Consider the following 27,664-nt stretch of genomic DNA (forward strand, 5'->3'; position numbering starts at 1 on the left):
TGTTCATGTGTTTGCCTGAACGCTACTGAATGTTAATGTCCTATCTCCCTCCCTCACCTCTCCTGGCAATGTATTCCAGACACCTAACACTCTCTGGGTAAAATTTTCCCATGTAAATCTCCTTTACACTTTCCTCATCTCACCGTAAATCTCTGCCCTTGAGTATCTTAGGACAAAGATTCTGACTGCTTAACCTACCTGTGCCTCTCATCATTTATATACTTCGATTACGTTGCCCCCACCCCTCCCATCAGCCTCTACTGCTCCAAAAAAATCCAAGCTTGTCCATCTTCATCTTATGACTGATATTCTTTACTTCACACGATATCCCAGTGAACCTCTTCTACACCCAATACAATCCTTCCTGTAATGCAGTGGCTCGAACTGTAAACAGTACTCCAAATGCTTTCTGCAGCTACAATATTATTTCCTGACTTTTATACTTAAACTAAGTATGCCATTCACCTTCCTTACCACCCAATCAACCTGTGTTTCCATTTTCAGAAAGCAATCTACATGTACCCCAAGATTGCTCTGTATATCAATATTACAAAGAGTCCTGTCATTTGCTGTATATGGTTCTCTTAAATTTGACCTCCCAAAGTGCACCACCTCACAGGTCTGGATTAAGTTCCATCTACCATTTCACTGCCTACATTTCCAGCGGGTCTATAATCTCATAAATCCTCTGGCAACCTTTTTCACTATCCACTGAGGAAACTTACTGCAAATTTAGTAATCAGTAACCAGGGCCTGTATTCACGGTAATTTAGGGGTGACCTAATTGAAACTTATTGAACGGTGAAAGGCCTTCATAGAGTGGATGTGGAAAGGATCTTTCCTATGGAGGGAGTGTCTAAGACCAGAGGGCAGAGCCTCAAAACAGAAGAGTACCCTTTTAGAATGGAGATGAGGAGGAATTTCTTTAGCCAGAGAGTGTTGAATCTGTGGAATTCTTTGCCATAGGCAGCTGAGGAGGCCAAGTCTTCATGTATAATTAAGGCAGAGGTTGAATAGATTCTTGATTGGTCAGGGCATGAAGGGATACAGGAAGAAGGCAGGAGACTGGAGATGAGAGAAAAAGTGGATCAGCCATGATGAAATGGCAGAGCAGATTCGATGAGCTAAATGGCCTAATTCTGCTCCTATATCGTAGGGTTTATGGTCTAATCAGTCCAAATCACAAAAGAGAGCCGAGCACTAACCCTTGTGGAATACTGCATCTCAACGGCCTCTGCCACTGTTTTCAATGGTCAAGCCAATTTTGAATCCAATGTAGCAAGTCTTCATGGATCCCACATGCCTTAATCTTTTGGATCATGAGGGACCTTGTCAAAAGCATTACTGAAGTCCATTTATACAGCATCCACTGCCCTACCTCATCAAAAATTATTGTCACCTCCTCAAAAAATTCAGCCATTTGTAAGAACTAACTTCCCCTGCACAAAGTCATAATGATTATCCTTAACAAGTCTAATCTTTCTTGGATGTGAATCAAACGTATCTTTAAGAATATGAAAATTGCTTTTCTCTCTCCTCCTGATCTGTGGGGTATTTCCAGCATTATTTCAGAATGCCAGCAACTGCTGCATACTGCCTCACTCTGTTCCACGTTTCCTCGTTTTGGATAGACTTTGAGGCTCATGTTGCATGTGTTTCTGGATTCTGGTTACTCGCTTTTATTTTACTGTTTCTGTGCGGTTTGATTGGGGCAAGCGCTGTGAAGGATGCTTTGTCCTGCAACGGGCTAACAGTGCTATGCTGAACTGAACTAAACTGAATGCTACTGGACTCCTGGCTGGATGTTTGATATTCCATGTGCTGTTCGCTTGCTTTTTGCAATTTATTCTTTTTTCATGTGTTGGGGGTGTTTGATGTTTTCTTGAACAGGTTCCATGATGTTGCTTTGTTTTGTGGCTGCCTGTGGGAGGACAGATCACAGAGTTGTATTCTGTATGCATACTTTGATAATAAATGCACTTTGAATCTTTTCTCTCTACTTCCCCAGGCTGCTTTGCTGTAATTTATCACTCTCTCTTTGAAGGCAGTAAAGCAAATTGTGTCACCTAGAAAACCTTGATTCCCACCCAATCTTCAGGAAGTTGGATGACACAAAAACAGGCCTTTACCCACCAAGTGCACACTGACTATCAAATGCCTATTTACACTAATACTGTTTTATTCCTACATCCCTATAATAATTTCATTTTATTCTTCCTAAACTTCCAACAGCTCCTTCCATAGTCTAGCCACTCACCTAAACACAACTTGCTGTAAAACGTGAAAGACAGAGTGGTTAGCTAGAGACTTTTTTCCCCAGGGTGGATATAGCCCAGGTCAAATATGGGGGAGGGGGAGTGATTTCAAGATGTTTGAAGGAAAGTATAAAGGGGGATGTCAGAGGTAGATTTTTTACACAGAGGGTGACAGATGCATGGAACAAGGGTGGTGGTAGAGGCAGATACATTAGAGACTTTCAAAAAACTCTTAGATAAGCAAATGGATGAAAGAAAAATGGAGGGCTATGTGGGAGGGAAGGGTTAGATTGATCAAAGAATAGATTAAAGAGTCAGCACAACATCATGGGCTGAAGGGCCTGTACTGCACTGTGCTGTTCTACGTTCTGTGTTCTAAATGCTGCCTAAGCTATTTTAAGTCCTGGGCTCTGTCTACGTACCACTGGCCAGCTGTCTACCTAAAATAAGCAGTGATAGGAAGAGGCAGTTGGCAGGGATTGAGTAGGACTAAACTGAAGTGCATTGCCAGTATAACAGTAAATCAACAGGCTGAGTAGGGATTGCCTGAAGGGAGAGATATGGGGCCAGACAGCTGAGGTCTAGACTTTCCTTGAAGAATTAGAGACTCTTTCTAACTGCTTTAACTAAAAGTTTGATTTACTGTAGGAGACCTCCTCTTTTTCCCTCACGACCACACTTCCCCCTAAAATCCAGTAGCTCATTGTATTGCAGTTGGATTGAAAATGTCATTAGTGTGGGTTCACAATAATAATAATAACTTTATTTATGGAGCACTTTTCATACAGTTGATGTATTTCAAAATGTTATACAATGGGATAAAAATACAAATACAAAAATAAAAAAGTAAAAATAAAAATTAACATGAAAATAAAAGACAAAAAGATGTTAGTTAAAAGCAAGGTTAAATAAATAGATATTGAGCTGGTGTTTAAAGGTGTCGGCTGAGTCTTATAGTTTTAGGTATTGAGTTCCACAATTTAGGAACATAGTTCAAGAAAGCTGACCTGACAATTATCTTTCGAAGGAGATTGCTTAAATTAAGAGACTGGCAGAAGAAAATCTGAGAGTTTGAGCAGGATTATAAAATTAAAACGATTCTGTGATGTACTCCAGTCCCAGACCATTAAGAGTTTTAAAAATAAGTAAGAGAATGTTAAAATCAATTCTAAAATATACAAGAAGCCAATGCAGATTATCTCATACAGGAGTTCCCTCATCCTGGTTGTGGTTATAAATCTAGCAGCGGTGTTCTGAATGAGTTAAAGTTTGCCAATAGATTGCTTTGGAAGGCCAGTAAAAAGTGCTTCGCAGCAATCTAGTCTATTCAATATAAAGGCCTTCCTATTTGTGAAGGTGTTAGGGTGTCTAGAAGATTTAACAGAAAACATACATAGATTATTGCAGAGTTAATAGAGTATTCTAACCAGCCAATTTCTGGACTGACTCAGATTTTTTTTTCCCCTTCATTTTTCTACGCATTTTAAATGTTTTGAAAGAGCGTTGCTGGGCTATCTGATGTGAATGGCACTCCCCACCCCCCACACTCCACACTCCACCCTCCACCAGGATTAGGCTCACCTGGTTCCTTATCTGCACACTTGTTGCTGGCGTCAGGTATCTGTGTTCCAGATACCAGGCTCGTTCCTGGTAAAGGAGACTAGTTCCATGTAAAAGGCAAAACTGAAAAAGAACAAATAAATAAATACAACTCCGTCTCTTGGAAACAGTCTTTTATGGCTTTGAGGTAATGCTCTTTTTGGTAAATAATCCAAACACAAAGAAAAGCATTAAATAGCAAAAAGCTTTGTCATTTTGAGAGATGAACTGAATCTCGAACCCACATCATTTGCTGCACCACTTTGGTTGAACTCTGACTAATATGAAGACACAGGAACCCAATCAATATTTTGTTCTCTGTGTTTAATTGGTACTGTTTTGAAGCTAATCCTGTATTACAGTCTACTGCAGTGCCAAAATAGGCAATACGACAAACAAATTATGTCATTCTGCATTGTCGAACATGCATACTCTTTCAAAAGTCATGTTAATTTGAAAATATTTCAGTACATTTTAGGCTTTTTTCATGTTATTTGATGAGCTTAGTTGTCCCACATTTGGGCTTTTCTGGTTTATATTACGTTTTTATAAAACAGTTTAAAGCCAACAAGTACCTTTGTAGAGTAACACTGTTGTCATGTGGGAATTGTGGTTATCAATTTACACACAGGAGTTCCAATGCCTTCTCTTTTAGCTTAGATTTCCAGTAATTACATCTCACTTCCAGCATACTGCTTCCCCACTCTACGCAATCTTTAGTTATGTTGATTGTTACATGATTACACTGAGAACTCTGTTGCTCCTTAGAGGGCGAAGGATCCTGTATATCAAAGGGAATTTACTCAGTTTAATACCTTATCTATAAAATAGCAGCTCTTACAGTGCAATACTTCTTCAGTTGTTTAAGAAAAAAGAACAAACAGTTTGAAAAACTCAGAAGGTCAAGCTTAATCTATGGGACAAAGGTGGAGTCAGTGTTTTGGTTTGAGATTCTGCATCAGGGCTGATTCAAAACAACCGGATCAGGACATCTTGACAGTTTCTTCAGCTTGGTACAACACAAAAAGGAGCTGGAGGAACTTAGTGGTTCAGACAGAATCTCCAGAGGAAAATGGGTAGCTGACGTTTCGGTTCAATTATCCATTTTGCTCCGTAGTCAATAGGTCCCGCTGAGTTCCTCTAGTTCCTTTGTGTGTTGTTGCAGATTTCCAGTTAGATGTAGTCTCATTCTTCAAGTTGGTAAACAGGTTTATCACTGTCACGTGTACCGAGGTACAGTAAAAAACTGGTTTGCATGCTGTACATACAGATCATTACATTACACTGTGGTAGTACAAGGGAAAAAAAGTTACAGGCTGTAGGTCAAAGTGTTACAGTTGCATGGAAAATGCAGTGCAGGCACAGAATAAGGCGCAAGGCCATAACAAGGGAGATTGTGAGATCAAGAGTCACGTTAACAGAGTGGTTAGCTTTACAGTATAAGCAGCCCAGGTTCAATTCCTGCCGCTGTTTGTATGTTTTCCCCATGACCACTTGGGTTTTCTCCTATAGTCCAAAGGCTACTTGGTTGGTAGGTTAATCTGTCATTGTAAATTGTCCATTGATTAGCCTAGGGTTAAATTGGGGGTTGCTGGGCTCACAGGGCTAGAAGGGCCTAATCCACAATGTAACTCGCTCAATAAATAGATAGATAGATAAATAAATAATTAAAATAAGCAACCAGGCATACTAGAGAACCTTTCAGTAGTCTTACTACAGTGGGATAAAAGCTCTCCTTGACCCAGGTGGCATATACTTTCAGCCTTTTGTATCTTTTACGTGATGGGAGGAGGAAGAAGAGAGAATGTCTGGGGGTGGGTGGGGTCTTTGATTATGTTGGATGCTTTGTTAAGGCACTGAGAGGAATATGTGCTTTCCATGATGTGCTGAGTTCTGTCCACAACTCTCTGCAGATTCTTGCCGTCATGGACAAAGCCTTTGCCATATTGTATCTGGACAGGATGCTTTCTATGGTGCACCAATAAAAATTGGTGAGGGTTGATGACGGCAGGTCAAATTTCTTTAGCCTCCTGAGGAACTAGAGGCACTGAAGAGCTTTCTTGTGCATGACGTCTATGTGCTCAGACCAGGACAGGCCATTTCTGATGTCCACACCTAGGAACTTGAAGCTTTCAACCTTCTCGTTTTTAGCACCGTTGATATAAATGGGTGCGTGTAAACTGTCCCAGCTTCCTCAAGTTAATGATCAGCTCTTTTGTTCTTTTTGTGCCTTGTTGTAACAATCTAAATTTTATGGTCAGGTTTCTGTTGTGAAAAAGTTTCAAGAGTTCAACTAGCCTCCCAACGCTGGCTCAGCTGGTAACATTAATATGTAACCGAAATACATCAATGGCATGATTACAGGCCAGCGTGAGTAAGAACATTGGTGAAAAAGAAACAAGTCGTCACAGTTCTTGCTCATGACTGATAATTACACACTAATAATCGTTCTCTGAAAAGGTGCAGCAAACTTTCATGATTTAGATACATAGGAATTTAGAGATGAGCTTTATTTGTCACATGTATATCAAAAAATTGAAACATACAGTAAAATGCGCAATTTGCATCGACAACTAACGCAGTCCAGGGATGTAGTAGGGGGTGGGGGCAGCGCATAAGTGTTGCCAAGTTCCTGCTGCCAACGTAGCATTAGCACAACTTGCTAATCCTATCCTGTACATCTTTGGAATGCGGGAGAGCCCGCAGGAAGCCCACGTGGTTACGGGGAGAGCATACAGCAGCGGGAATTGAAATCCCGATCTTCCCATCGCTGGCAATGTAAGATGTTATGCTGACAGCTGTATTACTGTGCTGCCCTCAAAGGATTTCGAATGTTTCTGGTTGGTTTTGAACTAGGGAACTTCAGTGTCTCAGGCAAATGGAAAAACCACTGCACTAGAGAAATATTGCCATTTGAAGAGTGGTTATCTACATTACCTTTTGAAACCTACTACAAAAATAGTAAATTTGGAGTAAAGTAAAAGGTTCATCATGGTTTTAAATCTCTGGACATTGCAGTCCACCCTGAGATTCTCAATCCACCAGACGGTTCAAACAGTGGCATCAGGAGGAGGCAGAGGCCACAGCGTCTTCTTCATGATGAACTCGTCACGGTCTTGTCAAGCATCTTGGCAGATGTCAAGCCGGCCCTCAATGTACTGAGTGCCATGATTAACAAACGAGAAATGGCCTACCTGTAAACTATTCACATCCTTGCTGGGGACTTCAATCAGGCTAGCTTGAAGAAATCACTGCTCAGCTACCACCAGCACAATACCTGCAGTACCAGAGTACTCAACACAATCAACCAGTGCTACACTCCCATTAACAATGCTTACCATTTCATCCGTGAACTGCATTTTGTGAAATCTGAGCATCTGGCTGTCCTCCTCCCACATACATAGAGACTAAACAGCAAGGCATCAGGGGTAAGGGCAACAAAGAGCGATGACAGGAACGGCTACAGAGCTGCTTTGAGTTGGTGGACTGGGCCTTGTTAAAGGACTCATAAGGGCACCTGAGTGAATATGCCACAGTCGTCACAGACTTATGGTCTTATGAACAAAGAGATTCACCATCTGCTGACAGCTAGATCAGTAGCTTTTAGGACTTATTTTAAGGAAAGTACAAGAGTCTTTGCCGACATGAAGCCCTGGATAAGAAAGGGTCCCAAGGAAGTTGACAAAAATTAAAAGGTTAGCACTGTAGTGAAGTGGCAGTGCACTCGGACACAAAGAAAGATGTAATTGTTCATCCTTTACACCTTTTTCACAATTGCTAGGCACTGCTGGTTATCAAGTACTGTAGGTGTACCCCACTAGCGTGTTGCTTGATAGCAGTGGAGCTGAACTTGTTGAACACCGTGATGAAGCCTGCTTCAAGCACCCAGGGCATCAGAGGCAGTGTGCAATCCAACAAAATGGTGGAATTGATTGGCTTAGTCGTTCTTATTGTGATCACAAAACCTTGTTGGACGTTGGTAATGTAGAATACTGCATTCACTGTTTCATTGGTGAAACCAATGGCAAAGTCAGGTGATGGGTAGGGCTGTGTGGCCTCAGCATGAACTAGGCTCGTGTGCCTCGGGGTCACATGGGGCTCTGGGCCTGTACTCACTGGAGGTTAGAAGAAAGAGAGAGATCTCACTGAAACCAACCAAACATTAAAAGGCCTCGACAGAATGGACGTGGAGAGGATGTTTCCAATAATGGGACAGTGTAGGACCAGAGGGCACAGCCTCAGAATTGAAGGTGTCCCTTTAGAGCAGAGATGAGGAAAAATTTCTTTAGTCAGAGGGTGTTGGTGAGGAGGAATTTCTTTAGCCAGAGAGTGGTGAATCTATGGAATTCATTACCACAGACAAATGTGGAGGAAAGTCATTGAGTATACTTGAAGTGGAGATTGATTAGAAAGAATGTCAAAGGTTACAGGGAGAAGGCAGGAGGATTGGGTTGAAAGAGAAAGTAAATGAGTCATGATTGAATTGTGGGCCAGCGGGCCTGTCCCTGTGCTGTACTGTTCTATGAATAGTGGGGCAGACTTGATGGGCTGAATGGCCTAATTCTGCTCCAGTGTCTTCTGGTCTTATGAACCATCTGCTTTGGGCTAGAGCACTAGTGTTTAGGACTTACTGTCCAGGGAAGTAGAAGAGGTTCAGAAACGATCGTCAGAAGTCCATCTCACATGCAGAGCAGCAATTCCAGACTAAACAAATCACAGAGAGATGCTCAACATCTGTGGCAGGGCTTGAACGTCATCACCTCCCACGATGAAAAACCAAATAACAAACATGCAGTGGCCACTTTATTAGGCACAGGAAGTACCTAATAAAGTGGCCGCTGAGTATATGTTTGTGGTCTTCTGCTGCTGTAGATCATCCACATCAAGCTTTGACGTGTTGTGTGCATTCAGAGATGTTCTTCCACACACCACTGTTGTAACACAAGGTTATTTCATTTACTGTTGCCTTCCTGTCATCTTAAACCAGTGCAGCCAATACCCCCCGACCTTTCTCAGTAACAAGGTGTTTTTGCCCACAGAATTGCCACTCACTGGATGGGTTTTTTTGTTTCTCGCACCATTCTCTGTAAACTCTAGAGACCGTTGTGCATGAAAATCCCAGGAGACCAGCAATTTCTGAGATACTCAAACACCCCATCTGGCACCAACAATCATTCCACGGTCAAAGTCACTTAGATCATATTTCTTCCCCCTTCTGACATTTGGCCTGAACAACAACTGAACCTTTTGCCCATGCCTGCGTGCTTTTATGCACTGAGTTGCTGCCACATGATTGGCTGATTCGATATTTGCATTAACGAGCACAACCTAATAAAGTGGCCACCGAGTGTAAATGGCAATGAGGTTTTGCTCCCAGATGAGCTCAATGTCTTTTATGCTCATTTTGTCTGACAGAACATGGAGGCACCTTCACAAACCCCACAGCCCCCGACAAACCTGTGATTTCAGTCTTTGAGACCATGTGACAGCATCGTTCAGGAGGGTGAATCCACAGAAGGCATCTGGCCTAGACAGCATACCTGACTGAAGGCATGCTAATCCACTGGCTTGAGTGTGTACTGACATGATCAACATCTCCCTTCAGTAGTCTGAGGTACACATCTGCTTCAAGCAAGCATCAGTCACACTGGTGGCCACGAAGAACGTGATAATCTGCTTCAATGACTATTATATTACATCCACCGTAATGAAGTGCTTTGAGAGGCTGGTCGTGAAGCATATAAACTTCTGCCTTATAGGACAACCGGGTTCCATTCCAATTTCCTTACCATCACAAGTCCAACAACAGCAAGGCCATTTCATTGGCTCTTCACTCAGCTCCGAAACACCTCGACAATGAAGATGCATACACATCAGGATGCTCTTCATTGACTGCAAATCAGCATTCAATACTATCATTCTCTCACAAGTCATCAATAAGCTCCAGGACCTGGTCCTCAGTACCCTCCTGTGAAATGGATCTTCAGTTTCATCACTGGTCGACCCCAGTTTGTGTGGACTGGCAACACCACCTTCTCCAAACTCACCATATCACAAGTGCAGAACAGCGCTGCATGCTTAGCCCCCTGCTCTACTCATTTTATACTTATAACATACTAAGTACAGCTCCAATATCATACTTAAATCTGCTGACAACACCATTGTTGTTGGCTGAATCAAAGGTGGTGATGAATTGGCATATAGGAGGCGACTGAAAATCTGATTGAGCGGTGTCACAGAAATAACAACTTACTCAATGTCAGCAAAACCAAAGGGCTGATGATCGTCTATAGTAGGAAGAAGCTGGAGGTCCTTGAGTGAGTCCTTAATAGAGGATCGGAGGTAGAGAGGGTCAGTAGCTTTAAGTTCCTTGGTATTAACGTATCAAAGGATCTGTCCTGGGACGAGCTTCTAAGTGCCATTACAAAGAGGGCACGGCAGCACCTCTACTTTGTTAAAAGTTTGTGTGGATTCAGCATGTCACCAAAAACTTATAAACTTCTGTAGATGCAAAATGTAGAGTATCCTGACTGGTATGGAGACACCAGTGCCCATGGATAGAAAAGGCTACAGAAAGTAGTGGACATAGTCCAGTCCTTTACAGACAAAGCCCTCCCCACCATTGAGTACATTTACATGGAGCACTGCCACAAGAAAGCAGCATCAATCGTCAAAGAACAACCCCCCCCATTCAGGCCATTCCCTCTTCTCAGTTCTACCACTGGGTAGGAAGCTCAGAATCCTCCAGTCACACACCACCAGCCAAATAAGGGGCAAGGCTGTGCCAGGAAATTGAGAACAAAATGTGTGGCAAGAAAGAAGGTGGCAATCTGGGCCCCACCTACTTGAATACAAGTTTACCACATTATTACTTTCTAATGTAGTGGGTAGTGCTTGTTGCTCTCACTTTCAGCTTCCACCGCTGGCTAGCAGTGTTGCAAAAAGTGTATGTAAGTCTCTCCCTGCTGGTACACAGCAATAACAAGCCTCATGTTGTGCCTCCTCGCTGGCGACACACATAAACTGAACTCCTTTCGGACTCAGGTTGAACTACAGAGGACAGGGAGAAGGTCTGGCCCCTGCAGACGCAGCACCCAGGCCCACCAGTGTGTGGACACGCCCTGGTGATCGTGACCCAGATCCCCAGCTATGGGTAAATAGTCCCACTGCCTTGTGGGCAGCCTCGGGATAGACGAAGGCTACGGGAGTAAACCGAGACAGTAAGTCCGGAGTGGAGCCCCTAAGGCAGCTGGACATCATTGAACATCCTTCCGGCAGCTCCTGCAGCCATGCTGGTGCCAAACTTTTTGCTTCATAAGCTTTCCTTTGGAATGCTCTGGTGAGGCCGAGAGATAGATCTTGATGACTGGGCATCTCAGGATCTCCATACCTTCTGCCCAGGCTTGTGATGTTGATTATCATCGACCCATTGTTCTTTGAGACAGACGGATGCCAACCAACCAGACCAGACTTTCTGACTTTCCTGCATTTGCTACATCACAACATTATGATTGTTAGGTTTCAAATGTGACTACAATTCAGAGTGCTCCATGGCTGTGATATGGTTTGGGATGTTCTGAAAAGGACACAAAAAATACTTTCAAATGTAATTATTTCTATCCTTCTAATGTTAAAAGTAAGCTCTGTAAATTTCTCAATGTAGTTTCCAATAATGGACAAGGGAGAGCCAGCGGATGTAGTGTACCTGGACTTTCAGAAAGCCTTTGTTAAAGTCCCACATAGGAGATTAGTAGGCAAAATTAGGGCACATGGTATTGGGGGCAGAGTACTGACATGGATTGAAAATTGTCTGGCTGACAGGAAACAAAGAGTAGCGATTAACTGGTCCCTTTCGGAATGGCAGGCGGTGACCAGTGGGGTACCGCAGGGTTCAGTGCTGGGACCGCAGCTGTTTACAACATACATTAACTATTTAGATGAAGGGATTAAAAGTAAAATTAGAAAATTTGCTGATGACACAAAGCTGGGTGGAAGTGTGAAATGTGAGGAGGATGTTATGAGAATGCAGGGTGACTTGGACAGGCTGGGTGAGTGGGTGGATGCATGGCAGATGCAGTTTAATGTGGATAAATGTGAGGTTATCCACTTTGGTGGTAAGAACAGGAAGGCAGATTATTATCTAAATAGAGTCAAGTTAGGAAAAAGGGAAGTACAACGAGATCTAGGTGTATCAGCATGGAGGTACAGCAGGCAGTGAAGAAAGCTGATGGCATGCTGGCCTTCATAACAAGGGGAATTGAGTATAGGAGCAAAGAGGTCCTTCTGCAGCTGTACAGGGCCCTGGTGAGACCACACCTGGAGTATTGTATGTAGTTTTGGTCTCCAAATTTGTGGAAGGACATTCTTGCTATTGAGGGAGTGCAGCGTAGGTTCACAAGGTTAATTCCTGGGATTGTGGGACTGTCATATGTTGAAAGATTGGAGTGACTGAGCTTGTATACACTGGAATTTAGAAGGATGAGAGGGGATCTGATTGAAACATATAAGATTATCAAGGGATTGGACATGCTGGAAGCAGGAAGCATATTCCTGCTGATGGGTGAGTCCAGAACCAGAGGCCACAGTTTAGGAATAAGGGGTAGGCCATTTAGAACAGGGTTGAGGAAAAACTATTTCACCCAGAGAGCGGTGGATATGTGGAATGCTCTGCCCCAGAAGGCTGTGGAGGCCAAGTCTCTGGATGCTTTCAAGAAAGAGATGGATAGAGCCCTTAAAGTTAGTGGAATCAAAGGTTATGGGGATAAGGCAGGAACTGGATACTGATTGTGGATGATCAGCCATGATCACAGTGAATGGCGGTGCTGGCTTGAAGGGCTGAATGGCCTACTCCTGCACCTATTGTCTATAAACCAGTTTGGTTTTCCAACACTTCCCTAAACTCAGCTCAGATGATGGTGTACATACTAGATCACAGATTTAGAGTATTCTGACACACTTTGAAACACTTTTCCAAAATACAAATCCCTCCTTCTCTCTACCGCAGGATTTGACTGCCATTGTACACAACAGACTGCACAGTGTGCGACCAGTAATGTTGCTGCTTCACAGCTTCAGATAACTGGGCTCAATCCTGACTTCACTGTGACCATGCAGGCTTCCTCTGGGTGCTCTGGGTTCCTCCCACATCCTGAAGGTGAATGAGTTAGGAGGCTAAATGGACACTGAAAATTGCCCAGAGTTTAGGCAAGTGGGTAGAATTGGAGGTTGGCAGCTCATGGGAATGTAGAGACAATTAATGGGATTGGTGAAGGATTAGTGTAAATAGGTATTCAATAATTGCCACAGATTTGGTACGCCAAGGATGGGCTGCTGAGGCTTTATAAGACATCAGTTAGACTGTACTTAGAATATTATTGGTAATTTTGGGCCCATTCTAAGGAAGGGTGTGCTGGATCTGGACAGGGTCCTGGGGTTGGGGGTCCTCGGAACGTTCAAGTCTACAGCAAGTGGTGAATACAGCCCTGTCCATCACAGGCAAAACTGTCCCCACCATTGAGCATATTTACAAAGAGCGCTGCCACAAGAAAGCAGCATCCACCACCCAGGCTATGCCCGCCTTTCACTACAATCATCGGGGAGGCACAGGTGCCTTAGGTTCTACTGCACCGGGTTCAAGAATAGGTATTACCCTACAAGCATCAGGCTCTTGAACTGGTGTGACCAACTACACTCTCCGCAACTGATATGAGAACCTACAGGCTCAATTTCAAGGAAATTATAAATGCCTGCGAGAAAATGAATCTCAAGGTGACATATACATACTTTGATAATAAACATCTTTTGACTTTAACATAAGAATGATACTAAGAATGAAAGGCTCAACATGAAGAATATTTGATGTCTCTGAGCCAGTACTCAATGGAGTTTAGAAGGATAACGGTGGTTGGAATTGAAACCTATCGGATATTGAAGGGCCTGGATGGATTGGATATGGAGAGGATGTTTTCATTATAGTTTTTTCAGTGACAGAACAACACATTCTATCAACCTGTATACATATCGAATCTTGTTTTTTTCCAGAAAATATATTGCAGATTGCAATTGGCATGATCAACTGCCTTATGGATCTTCTTGTGCTGAACTTTGACCTACGCCTTGAATGTGTTGATTCCAAATTGAGAGCAATTTTACAGTGGACAGCTGCTTCAGAACTTGGCTTTCCAATGACTTACTTCAGAAAATCTCAGGAAAAAAAATTCAAAAGGTAATTCCCTTTTTCATCACTTATTATTATTGCCTGTCACTTACGGTGATAATTATCACTCCAAAATTCAAAGTAAATTTATTATCAAAGTACATATATGTCACCCCATATAATCCTCAGATTCATTTTCTTGCCGACATACTCAATAAATCCATAATAGAATAATACCCACAATAGAATCAATGAAAGACTGCTCCAACTTGGACATTCAACCAGTGTGCAAAAAAAACAACAAACTGGGCAAATACAAAAAGAAAGCAAAAACAAACAAATAAATAAATAAATAAGCAACAAATATCGAGAACATAAGATGAAGAATCCTTGAAGGTGAGTCCATAGGTTGTGGGAACATACCAATGATTGAGCAAGTGATGTTGAGTGAAGTTATCCCCTTTGGTTCAAGAGCCTGATGATTAACTGTTCCTGAACCTGGTGATGTGGGTCCTGAGGCTCCTGTAGCTTCTTCCTGATGGCAGCAGCAAGAGCACGTCCTGAGACGTGGGGGTCCTTGATGATGGATGCTGCTTTCCTGTGACAACACTTCGTGCAGATGTGCTCAGTGGTGGGGAGGCCTTTACCTGTGATGGAATGGGTCATATCCACTACGTTTTTTGGAGGATTTTCCATTCAAGGGCATTGGTAACACTGAGGAATAACAACATTGACAAATTTAAAGTTGCTGGCCCTCGCCGCCTCTGATTCTCTGATGACGACTGGCTCCTGGACTCTGGTTTCCTCCTCCTGAAGTCAATAATCAGTTCCTCGGTCCATGCTCAGGATCATTGAGTAAGAGATTATTGTTGTGGCACCACGCAGCCAGATTTTCAATCTCCCTCCTATATGATTCATCACCACCTTTGATTCGGTCTACAACAATGGTGTCGTCAGCAAATTTGAATATGGCATTGAAGCTGTGCTTAGACACATAGTCATAAGTGTAAAGCGAGTAGAACGGGGGATAAGCATGCAGCCTTGTGGTGCACCTGTGCTAATGGATATCATGGAAAAGATGTTGTTGCCAATCCGAACTGACGGGGTCTGCAAGTGAGGAAGTTGAGGATCCTATAGCACAAGGAAGTATTGAAGCTTATTGATAGTTTTGAGGAGACGTTGGTATTGAATGTTGAGCTATAGTCGATAAAGAACATCCTGATGTATGCAGCTTTACTGTCTAGATGTTCCAGGGTTGAGTAAAGAGCCAAGGAGATCACATTTGCTGTGGACCTTTTGGTGTGGTAGGCAAACTGGAGCGGATCCAAGTCACTCCTCAGGCAAGAGTTGATATGTTTCATTACCATCCTCTTACAACACTTCATCACTGTGGATGCAAGTCCTATTGAACATTCCAGCCAGTTGTCAGCACAGGTCTTTAGTACTTGGCCAGGTAGCGCGCCCGGGTCAAAGGCTTTTCATAGGTTCACCCTCCTGAAGGCTGCTCGCATGTTGGACTCAGGATCATAGGGGACTGTGGGAGTTTGTGATGGTTAAAGTGAGCAAAGAAAGCACTGAGCTCATCTGGAAGCAAAACCCTGTAGCACAGGCTAGGATCCAAGGGCACTGCCTCACAATAAAGGGGATTCCCTTTGGAACTGAAATGAGAAGGAATTTCTTCATCCAAAGGGTGGTGAATATGTGAAATTCATTGCTGTAAACACCATGACATTAAAGCAGAGATTGATAGGCTCTTAATTGGTAGGAGGATTAAGGGTTATGGGGAAAAGGTAGAAGAATGGGGCTGAAAAAGATCAGACATGATTTAATGGTGGGGAAGGCTCCATAGGCAGAATTGTCTAATTCTGCTCTATATCTATACTCCTATGGCCTATTTCTATGCTGTATGATTTTGTAAGATTTCAGCTTTACATAATTATATATTTAATGTAATTTTTCCAAGGTACAAACCCTTTGTCTCTCTCCTACAGGACCCAAATGTTACTCAAATATCCCAGCCTCAACCTATGTCTTATTTTATTAGAAAGAAAATTGCGGGGGGGGGGGGGAGAACACCAAAATTTCTGGATGATAAACTATCATTGGGCTAGTTTCCAGTGCTATCTGACTTCAGTTTGGAGTTCCAGCGTCTACAGAATTCTGCTGATCTTTTATACTCCACACTACACAACTTGGGGCTCAACCAAAACTCTGCAGATCCTACTCACAAGTCCTGTATTTCCACCATTGTCAGTTTGCTTACGAGCCATTGGCTTTCAGTCTGGTGACGGCCTATCTGTAAATTCCTGCCAGCTGCAGCTCCGTTGGAAGAAATCTAGCCTCTGAAAGGGAAGGCTGTATCATTACCTCAGCACCATTTCCATGCTCCTTCAACTGCTTAAAAATCTTAGAAATTTATTGACCTCTTTGAATGAACTCAATGGCCATGCCTCTGCTGTGTAGGCTTACTCATATACTCCTTGTTCTTTTCTCCTTCTTTGTAATTTCTTTTGTCATGCTTTTAAAAATTTCCCAACCCTCTGGGCTATCACTTAGTAACACAATATGCCTTTTCTCTCAATTTAATACCATCCTTTAGTTAGCTATGGATGGTGCATCTCTAGTAGAGTTCACTCAAATATAACTTTCCTGAGATTTATGAAATATCTTTCTCAATTTATATGTCACTGTTGATCTACCACTTTACACTTATATTTCCCCAGCCCTTTTTAGCTAATTTATCATTGTGATTTCCTTTTAGTTTAGGACTCTGATTTCAGACTCCCACCCACACTAAATTCCAACGACCACTCTTTCCTAGGGGATCCTTTACCATGAAATCTTTAATTAATCTTTTCTTATTATAGTAAACCAGATCTAAATAGCCTGCTCCCTGGTTGGCTCCGTGATGTTTTGCTCTGAAACCATCCAAAATACACTGTATGAACTAGTTGTCAGCATCTCTGAAGATCTCTCCTGGGTCCAGAATATTGATAGAAGAAGGCTCGCCAGCAGTTATTAGGAGTATGAGGAGATCTGGTCTGTCACCAAAGACACTGGAAAATTTCTACAGATGTATTGAGCAGAGAATTCTAACTGGTTATATCACTGTCTGGTTTGGACGGGCCACTGCACAGGATCAGGAAAAGCTGCAGAGGGTTGCAAACTCAGCCAGCTCTATCATGGGCACGAGCTCCCCAACCATCAGAAGTCTAAAGAAACATAGTCAATGTTTTATCAATGTTTTAGGAACAGCTGCTTCCAAATCTGCCATCAGATTTCTGAAAGGACCATGAACTGGCCCATGAACGCTATCCCACTATTTTTTCTCCTTTTTTGCATTACTTATTTAATTTTAATGTTTCTTATTGTAATTTATAGTATTTTATGTACTGCTGCTGTAAAACTTTGAAACTTTGAAACTTTGAAATTAAATTTCATGATATATGTCAGTGATATTAACCCTGATTCTGATTCCTTGCCAACTTGATTTGTCTTAATCTATGGCATGATAAAAATTGCCCAAGATTATTACAGCACTTTTCACAAATGCCACTAATGTTTCTTGTTTTATATTCTGTCCTACAGAGTAGCCACTGTTAGGGCTACTACACCAACTGGTAACCTTGCATCATTCTTATTCCTTTTCTGCAACCACACTGATTCCGCATCTTCAACTGCTGAGCCAATATCATTCCTCATTGCTGAATAATCACATTAGATATCAACAGCCTCCTTCTTTCACCTACCCTTCCAAAATTCTGAGGGAATGCTGCCTTGTTGGAGTTACTCCTCTTCGAGTGCCTTCTCAGGCAAACATAACAAGCACCATGGCATTATTTCAAATATGCCCTGACAAACTGCTAACCCTCAATGTACAAATAAAACAGATTACATGATTCATTTGAATCACGTTTGAGGTATCTTGCTGTATGCAAATTGTGTTTGCTACTTTGGAACAGTAACTACACTTCGAATGCGTTCTAGTAATCATAGATTGCTTAGGTATCCTCACCTTGTGAAAGTCAAATCTTCCTTATTTCTTCTTCGGAGTCTAACCCTTGAGTTCACATTCCAACATGTCACCACTCCTTCCTAGCCCTGTAATATTCTCCATCATCCATGAAATCAGTGCATTTCAATTTTGTCACCAACTTTCTACTCAAAGACATTTTTAAAGATCTATTCCTTTAACCAAATACCTTTAGCTCAGTTACCCTACCATCTCACGGTCTGGTGATAAACTGACACTCTTGAGAAACTTTACTTTATTAATCAGAATCAGAATCAAGTTTAATATCACCGGCCTATGTTGTGAAATTCGTTAACTTTGCAGCAACAGTACAATGCAGTACATGATAAAATAGAAAAAAAGTGAATTGCAGTAAATATATCGGATGGCAGATGGGAAGAAGCTGCTCCTGAGTTGCTGAGTGTGTGCCTTCAGGCTTCTGTACCTCCTACCTGACAGTAACAGTGAGAAGAGGACATGTCCTGGGTGGTGGGGGTCCTTAATGATGGACGCCGCATTTTCGAGGCACCGCTCCTTGAAGATGTCTTGGAAACTATAGAGGCTAGTATCCATGATGGAGCAGACTTATTTTATCACTCTCTGCAGCTAACTTTGATCCTGTGCAGTAGCCCCCACTCACCCCCATACCAGACGGTGATGCAGTCACTTAGAATGCTCTGCACAGTACAAATGTAGAAATTTTTGAGTGTTTTAGGTGACATACCAAATCTCCTCAAACTCTGAAATTTCCAATAATATTCTCAATACCAGTCATCCTTTAAGGGAATACCTCCTACTATCTGGATTGTTACTTCCTTGAACGTTATTATCCTGGCATTCTACCACACCTGGAAGCACTGTTTCAGATTTAGTTTCACTATCCTATTAAATGTTCCCTGTTGCAGTTTACATCCCATGTTACCACTGCATCAAGATGAACTTTATTGTATCTCCTTGTAGATTGAATGGTCTTTTATCTTGTGGCTGCCTATGCCGTCTCTTTCTACAGCTGTGTATAAAATTAATGTTACCTTGTTCTGGCAGCATCAAGCTGCATCTGACAATGAGTTGCAGCAATGAATGAGTCACAGTCACCAGTCACTTCAGAGACTATTTGATGTCAGGCTTGTGGTCAGTGGCAGTATCAAGTTCTATGCAATTTAACCTTTGAAAGGCAAGCTCATAAAAGCAAACCAGTCAAAAGAAAACGGCAACCAAAGTCTAGGTAATTAACCTCTTATATCCTTGAAGCAATATGTTATGGTGAAAACAGATTTAAAATTGAACTCTTAAAAGTGAATCATGTATGAAAAAGAAAATATACTTGCGGGACTGTGGAAAAATGGTGGGGAAAGAGATGGGTTAATAGGATAGTTCGTTACAAGGGCAGCAAAAACACATTGGACAAATGGCCACCTCTTGTGCTGACTACTTCTATGATTGTACTTGCTAAACTTCTCAGTATTGGAAAACTGATTCTGTTTTGCTCAGCATGAAATTATGAAAAACGCGTACAATTAATGTTTGTTCTTGCGAGTGCAACTTATATGATGCTGTGTGTGTATGTGACACTGTTTCCAGTTTTTCATAGCACCTGTGCATACATGTACATTCGCATTTACAACAGACTTGAACTTGACTTTGACTTTTTAGCAGTTGTATACAAACAAACATATCTTGACTATGTTAAAGAGCAACAGATGCTAAACATTGGTTAGGGGTAAAGAGGGAAGCAGATTGAGATGGGACTGGTGCACTGTGAAGAAGGTGGTGAAGGTCTAACCAGAGTTGGCATGCAAGCCATGATACTAACCACTGGGTCTAAAGCAGAACCAATCTCAGTGAAGACCAGAGTCCAGAAAATCTGTGTCATTAACCCAACATTTTTTTTTAGTCTTTTTTACCTCACCTCCAACAAACCCAATGGAGGAAATTGGGGACGATACTGATATACCTCGAGGTCATGCACAGATGCCCAGCACAAACAGTGGAAGGAGAGCACCAGCACACAAACTACACAGCCACCCACTCCAGCAGCCACCTCAGCCCCAGTTCAGTTCCCAAGGGTAAATATCACCAATTAATTGTCCTGGTCCAGCCACTTGGACGCTGCAGCCAGAAAAGCACACCAGCACTTCAAATTCCTCAGTCGACCAAGGAAATTCAGCTTGTCCCTGATGACTCATACCAATTTTCATAGATGCACCATAGAAAGCATCCTACCCAGATTTTCACAGTACGGTATATGGTATGGCAACAGCCCTACCCAAGACCACAGGAAACTGTAGACAGTTGCAGACACAGCTCAGTACATAATGCAAACCAGCATCCCCGCCCCCCCCCCAAAACGACACTTCCCGCTGACTTGGGAATGCAGCCAACATAATTAAAGACTCCTCCCACTCCAGAAGTTGGGCAGAAGGTACAGAAGACAGAGGTCACGCATCACCAGGCTGAAGGTCAGGCTCTTTCCCACTGCATAATCAGACATTTGAACGGACTCCTTATGCACTAAACTCTTCATCTCTCAATTTACATTGTCATCACCCTTATACCCTATCCGCCTATCTCCACTATATGTTCTCTGAACTGCAACACTTAAGTTCTGCTTTCTGCATTTCTTTTTCCTTTTGTACTTATGTATGGAATGATCTGTCTAAATAGCATGCAAAACAAAAACTTGTCACTGTACTTCAGTACATGCAACAATCATAAACCAACTACCAATTTTGTGATGACTGATTAGGCTCCAGAGAATTGGAGAGAAAGCAAGGGATCCTTGATCCCAAGAACGAGAAAGGAAATCCAAAGCAACACACACAAAATGCTGGAGGAACTCCACAGGCCGGGCAGCATCTATGGGGAAGAATAAACAGTCAATTTTTCAGGCCGAGACCTCTCATCAGGACTAGAAAGGAAGGGGGAAAGTCAGAGTAAGAAGGTAAGGAGAGGCGGGTGTCAGAGGGCAGCAGAGGTCAGAGAAAGGGAGCAATGAGAGAGGGTTTCTGTGGTAAACCATGGATATAAGTTGTAACTGGGTTACCTGTCTGGACATGCCTGGACAAGCCCCTCTGCTGACTGCTCCTGTGGCTCCTCCCACAGACCCCTGAATAAAGGCGATTGTGTCACTGCTCCTCTCTCAGTCCAGGACAGATATTCAGCATGGACGTGGGTCCATTTTACTGTTAATAAAAGCCTTTCAGTATTTACTCTACTTCCAGTCTTTTGGAGTAATTGATAGTGCATCAGTTTCACTGAACTCCTGTGGAAGGGAAGATTTAAACTTCTTCGGGGTAGGCATCGCTCTCACCACCTTCTTTTCCCTTCTTTTCTCCTCCCCTTCCTTTCCAGCCCTGATCTTGGTCTTGGCCCGAAACGCCAACTAGACCATAAGCAGAATTAGGCCATTTGGCCCATCGAATCTGCTCTGCCATTCCTTTGTGGCTGACTAATGACCCCTCTCAACCCCATTCTCCTGCCTTCTCCCCATAACCTTTGACACCCTGACTAATTAAGAACCTACCAGCCTCTGCTTTAAATACATCCAATGACACAGCCACCACAGCTGTCAGTGGCAATGAATTCCACAGATTCACAAACCTCTGACTAAAGAAATTCCTTCTTATCTCTGTTCTAAAGGGATATTCTGAGGCTGTGCCCTCTGGTCCTAGACTTCCTCACTCTAGGAAACATTCTCTCTATGTCTACTCTACCTAGACTTCTTAATATTTGCTAAGGTTTCAATAACATTCCCCCCCTCATTCTTCTAAACTCCAGCAAATACAGGCCTGGAGATGTCAAATGCTCCTCAAACATTAATTAACCGAGTCATTCCAGGGATCAGTCTCATTCAGTAAGATGGCGCTGTGCTTGTTCACAGTGTCTACTCTGGATCCAAATAAAGGTGTAATTGTTCAACCTTTATGTCTTTTTTATGATTTCTAGACCCTGTTGGACATTGGTAATGTAGAATACTGCGAGTTTGATTCACTGGTTCACTTGTGAGACTGACAATGAGAGAGCTGCGTGGCCTCCATTGTCGCGTGGACACGGCCCTCATGCCGCGTGGTCGCCTGCTGTGGCCGCCCAGGGAAGGAGATGCCGGAACTGGCTGTGTGCTGATGGATTCCGCACTGAGTTGGGGCCTGGCCTCCCCCAGCGGTGCTGCCCTTTAGCATTCACGCGGTGAAAGACAAGATGGATTGCGTTCATCTGTGGCTGCATTTGCATGAGATGAGGAACTGCTGCAGGCTTGCTCTTGCAGAAACATGGCTCCAGGACATCAATCTACAGGCCATGATACTCAGGGATTCAGACTATATTACTAGTTTAATTCTTTTTGTAACTGCATATTTTTCGTTATGTGCTTTATTTTGTTTATGTAACTTTACGTGCTGTATGACAGTTGGTACTTCTTGTTTTGCATCTTGGCCCTAGAGGAATGATGTTTTGTTTGTCTGTATTTATTTGTATGGTTGAATGACAATTAAACTTGAAGCTGAACCTGAACTTGAATGTCCCATGGACCCTCACCAATGCCAGCACAGCTGGAGCTCAGTATCGGAGATTACACCCATGTATCACCACGGCTCTCTGATGCTGCATCTGATCACATTCTGCCTTGATGTGAGATGAATCTCACGTTTCAGCAAATTTAGAGCAGACATTGACGAGTTCTGGAAGCAAGTGGTTTTGAGAACACGGGCACATCCCTCCCACCTTCGAAGGCATCTACTTGAGGTGCTGCCTCAGGAAGGCAGCATCCACCATCAAAAATCCCCACCACACAGCCCGAACCACCTACTCACAGTTACCATTGAGCAGTAAACACAGAATGCTGAAGTCCCACATCATCAGGTTCAAGAACAGCTATTTCCCTTCAACCATTCAATTCTTGAACCAACCCGCGCAACCCTCATCACTAACTCAGTATAGCAACACTATAAACTCCTACTATAACCACCACGATGGACTATTTTTGTTCTGATTGTGTTCTTGTGAAGATTTTGTGTAATATATTGTTTGTTTTAGTTTTTCTTACGAATGCTGCTTATCTGATGCTTTGTGCCTGCGATGCTAAGTCTTTCATTGCACCTGTGCATTTGACAATAAACTCGACTTTGATTGATGCCCCGCACAGGTCTTAGTGAGCAGGCATCACTCTAAAACACAGGAAAATGTGCACAGGGAAACATCAAGATATAGTTTGCTGGGTGCTGACTAATCCAATCCCATCTCTCCACACAATCCACGTCCTGCCATTTCATGCACATTCCTGTGCCCATCCAGGAGCCTCTTCAATGCCTCATCATATTTGCCTCCACCACAAGGCTTGGCAACACATTCTTGGCACAAGGGAAGTATATCCTCAGCATAGCCGTGTTCCCCCACCCCCACAGGATTGTTTACTCTCTTCCATAAATGCTGCCTGGGTTGCTGAGGGCCTCCAGCATTTTGTGTGTGCTGCTTGATCCCAAGGGACTGCTTCAAAAGAAAAAGGAAATAGTGCAGACTGTGCTTATCTGTCCTTCCTAGCAATACAAAAGCAAAGTGCAAGTATAAAATGAAAACTGGGTGCACATGTATGAAGGTCAGCTGCATCTGTGGGCAGATAAACAGTTAATATTTCTGGTCCAATGACCTTTATCATGAGCTATAACAAAAGGCCATTAACCTGAACAGCTTAACTTTGCTTCCCTCCCACCACAGATGCTAAATTGCTAAGCAATCCCCAGCATTTAGTAGTCTTATTCCAACCTTCTTGTAATGTAAATGTGATATGTAATGCACTTCGTGCAAAACAGGGCAAAAAAAAAACAAACTCGATTAAAGATTTTTTTTACCAACCTAGGCCCCTTCTACCATGTGGTAAGATGAAGGACTGGCTCTTGGAAATGTATGATGCTTTAGAGCAACTGACTTTGAGGTTACCTCACTGGATGGAATCAGGAGGTTTCATACATTGGATATCAGGTCAGCCAGTTGGGGCTCAGAAAGGAGATATTTCTTCAGTCAAGGGATTGTAATTCTTCTTTTCCAGGGATTGCTGCTTTCAGCTGTTGGGACTTTTCAATGCTGAAACTAAAACATCTTTTAAACACTACAGGGATCGGGAGATTCGGAAATCGGGCCCTTATCAATTCCTGCCTGCTATTGGTCAGGACAAACAGACTGCCAAATCTTGTGACCTCACTATTTTTTAAAGTCCTATTTTCCAACATTTGCCAAATTCCCAACTATCAGTTTATCTAAATTTGTCATCATCATTATGTGCCATGCTGTATGACATGGGCGATCATGGTCTTTTGACCATGATTGCTCTTGGCAATTTTTTTTGACAGTAGTAGTTTGCCATTGGCTTCTTCTAGGCAGTGTCTTACAAGACGGACAATCCCGGCCATTATCAATACTCTTCAGAGACTGTCTGCGGGGCATCAGTGGTTGGTTAACCAGGATTTGTGATATGTACCAGCTGCTCATACGACCATCCACCACCTGATTCCATGGCTTTACGTGACCCTGAGCGTGAAGCTAAGCAGGTGCTACACCTTGCCCAAGGGTGACCTGCAGGCTAGCGGAGGGAAGGCGTGCCTTACACCTCTTTTAGTAGATTCGTATCTCCAGTTTGCCACCCATGTTTAATAATCTAAATGACTAAATTTAAAAGAATGGCTTGAAGTGGAATTTAGCAACAGAAGTACAGTACAATGGGAATAAAGAAAATGGCAACCACTCATTCCACAGCAAAGATTAGCACTGAATGGAAATCAGTGAAACAAATTCTCTGTGGCGCAATCCCATTTCCTGCATTCACAGTTCTTCCATGAAACTAAAGTTTTAAATGGAAATCTCAACCAGCTTTCATCGTGCTGACAAGAAGCTAACCGTTCAAGAGAGTTTGAAATTGACACCAAAGGCAAATTAGGCTTTCAAGTTCACTCAATCAATTTCAAAATCTGTCCACAATCTCAATAGCGACCGTGAGGGAAAGCCGAACAGTTATAATGCAGCCTGCAGATATTAGCTGGAGTCTAGAACAGACAGCAAATGCGATAACAGTACAAAACTCTGCAATATATGTAAATCTGATGTCATTTTCCTTCCTTTCCTCTTTTCCCACAATCAAACTATGTTCATGGCAATAGTGAAATCCACTCATTGAAATCAAGCATCCTACTTTGCTTCTCTTATTTAGAGATACAGCACTGCATCTCTTCCAGCCCATGAGCCCATGCTGCCATACCCATGTGACCAGTTAACCAACTAACTTGCACATCTTTGGAATATGGGAGGAAACCAAAGTGCCCGAGGAAACCTACACAGTCACAGTACAAACTCCTTACAGACAGTGGCAGAATTGAACCCTCAGGGGGTTAACGTTGGGTATACTATTTGTATGTGTTGCATTGAAGTCCTCCCACACTACCAGCTTCTGTGAAACAATTAGGTGGGACTTGCCTTTAGCACATTGTGCACCAATTGTTCCAGTATCTGATGGGGAAATACTCATTAAATGGCAAGGCTGCCATTTAATTCTCAAACTGGTACTGAGTCACCTTTTAGTGGAAATTCTTCTCCGTTGCTGAGATTGAAGGAACATCGCCAAGTCAAGATAATGAGGAGAAAATGCAGATGGATGTGGAGTCATCAAATTCTGCTGCATGGAAACAGGCCTTTTGGCCCAAACACATCCATGCCAACCGAGCTAATCCCACTTGCCTGCATTTGGCCCATATCCCTCTAAACCTACTCTGTCCTTGTACTTTCCAAGTAAGTGTCTCTTAAGTACTACAATTGTACCTGCCTCTATCACTTCCTCTGGCAGCTTGTTCCAGATACCCACCATGCTCTGTGTGAGAATCTTGCCCCTCGGCTCCCTTTTAAATCAATCTAACTATATTTATCATCAAAGAACATATAAATTATACAACCTTGAGATGTGTCTGCTTACAGGCAGCCACAAAGCAAGAAACCCGAAAGAACCCAATTTAAAAAAAATAAAAACCAACACCCAACGCGCAGAGAAAGAGGAAAAAAACACATATCATGCCAAAACAATAGAAGCAAGCAACAACATTCCGAACCAAATTGAGCCCTTAGATCGGAATCCACGGAGCAGGCCCAAGCCTCAGTTCATTATATTAGTGCGGTAAATTGCCGCGAAGCTCACAGGCACGAATCGTGGCAGCCTCGGCATCACAGAGTGAGGAGTAAACATTGCAGGAGAGTGAGCGAAATCGACATGATTCTCGCCTCTGATCTTGACACCGTGCCTTTCCAGGCTACCTGGACCGGGGCTTAACCTGTCCAAACAGCGGATCACACCGTGCATTAGGACTGCTCGCGGCCTGGACCATGCCACTCAGCGACCCACTCTGGGCCTAAACCTCGTCGCCTTTCCAAATCGGCCCAGCGCTGAGAGCCGTCCAACCTTGCACCCGGGTTAGTTGCTGGACGGGCATCAAAACTCCTCTGCCTCGACTCTCCTCTCCGAATCACCCACTCCAACTCCACCTGCCACCGATTTTGCAATGCACCAGCACGGTTCATCCCTTGAATTCACTTCACCTTCGCTCACTCCTTCATTGTTTGCGGTGATAGCTTACCTCAATTTACTTCAGAAAAGGTGCCATTAATAATGTTTTTAGTCACATTTCTTGCCTTTTGAACTACCAGTGAGCTGTCACTTGGCTTCAATAGCACCATCTTAAACTGAAAGTGTCCTCTCTTTAAACCGTCCTCCTCTCACTTTAAAATCTATGTCCTCTAGTTTTAGACTGTCCTAAACGGGGGAAAAGACTGTGACCATCCACCTAATCTACACCCCTCATCATGCTATAAATTTCTGTAAGGTCCCCACTCAGCCTCCTATGCTCAGGAAAAAGGACCCCAGCCTGTCCAGTTTCTCCTTATAGCCCCACTCCGGCCCCATGTCTCATTTCATCCTGCCACCCTATCTGATGGTGACCACTGTCTAATGGTTACCCATCTACGTTCCGTCAAACCTCTACGGGAGCCAGGTGGGGAGCTGGAGGCTCGGGCTGGGGGTGAGGGGAGAGGGGCCTGAAGAGAGAATACTTTGCATTGCTGAGCAAGCACGGTTTATTTTGTCTCAGCCAACAAATTCTGGCATAAAACAAGTGCAGCTTTAACTTCTCTTGTGCTTCAATCCTGATAAGCCAGGTTTGCTCAGTAATTAGGCATCCCCTCAGCAAACCAGCTCAGATAAGTTTGCTTAAATAAGTGCTGTTGATAGATAGGGTTGAGTTGAGCTAATTGAATTCTATTTAAAACTGAAATAAATTCCAACTAACACTCAACACCCACTTTCCTGTCAGCCTTGCAAATAGGTTCCAGCTCTTAGCCAAGTGGCAGCAAGGGTGGTTGATATTATGCAGCCCACCTACTCAGTGATGATATTTGTGTCCCTCCCTGCTCAGTTATTAGCAGCTGAAAAGATGAGTAATGGACAGCGGTGATAAGCACATTGCATCCAATGTACCACTGGAGGGAGAGGGGGTGGGGGAAGATTTCAATTTATAATCTCACCTTCTTCAGTAAAGCTTGGTCTTCAGGGTCTGGACATTCTTCCACTGCTTTCCAGAACTGGTCTAATGTCACTGCAACCAAGCAAAAAAAAAG

General features: G+C 43.0%; 1 protein-coding gene across 2 annotated transcripts in view; it reads right to left on the reverse strand.

Annotated features, from left to right (window-relative positions):
* The window catches only part of acoxl (acyl-CoA oxidase-like), a 437,026-nt gene that overhangs the window by 25,971 nt on the left and 383,391 nt on the right, over positions 1-27,664 (reverse strand). Inside the window, exons 17-18 of one of the 2 annotated variants that reach the window (XM_063040705.1) lie at positions 27,572-27,642; positions 3,837-3,938 (exon numbers count right to left, since the gene is read on the reverse strand). In XM_063040705.1, the coding sequence (XP_062896775.1) occupies positions 3,837-3,938; positions 27,572-27,642 (173 nt within the window). The remainder of the gene's footprint in view (positions 1-3,836; positions 3,939-27,571; positions 27,643-27,664) is intronic. The other variant, XM_063040706.1, reaches the window with a different exon arrangement.

This window comes from Mobula hypostoma, chromosome 2 (assembly GCF_963921235.1).
Source record: "Mobula hypostoma chromosome 2, sMobHyp1.1, whole genome shotgun sequence".
Lineage (NCBI taxonomy): Eukaryota > Metazoa > Chordata > Chondrichthyes > Myliobatiformes > Myliobatidae > Mobula > Mobula hypostoma.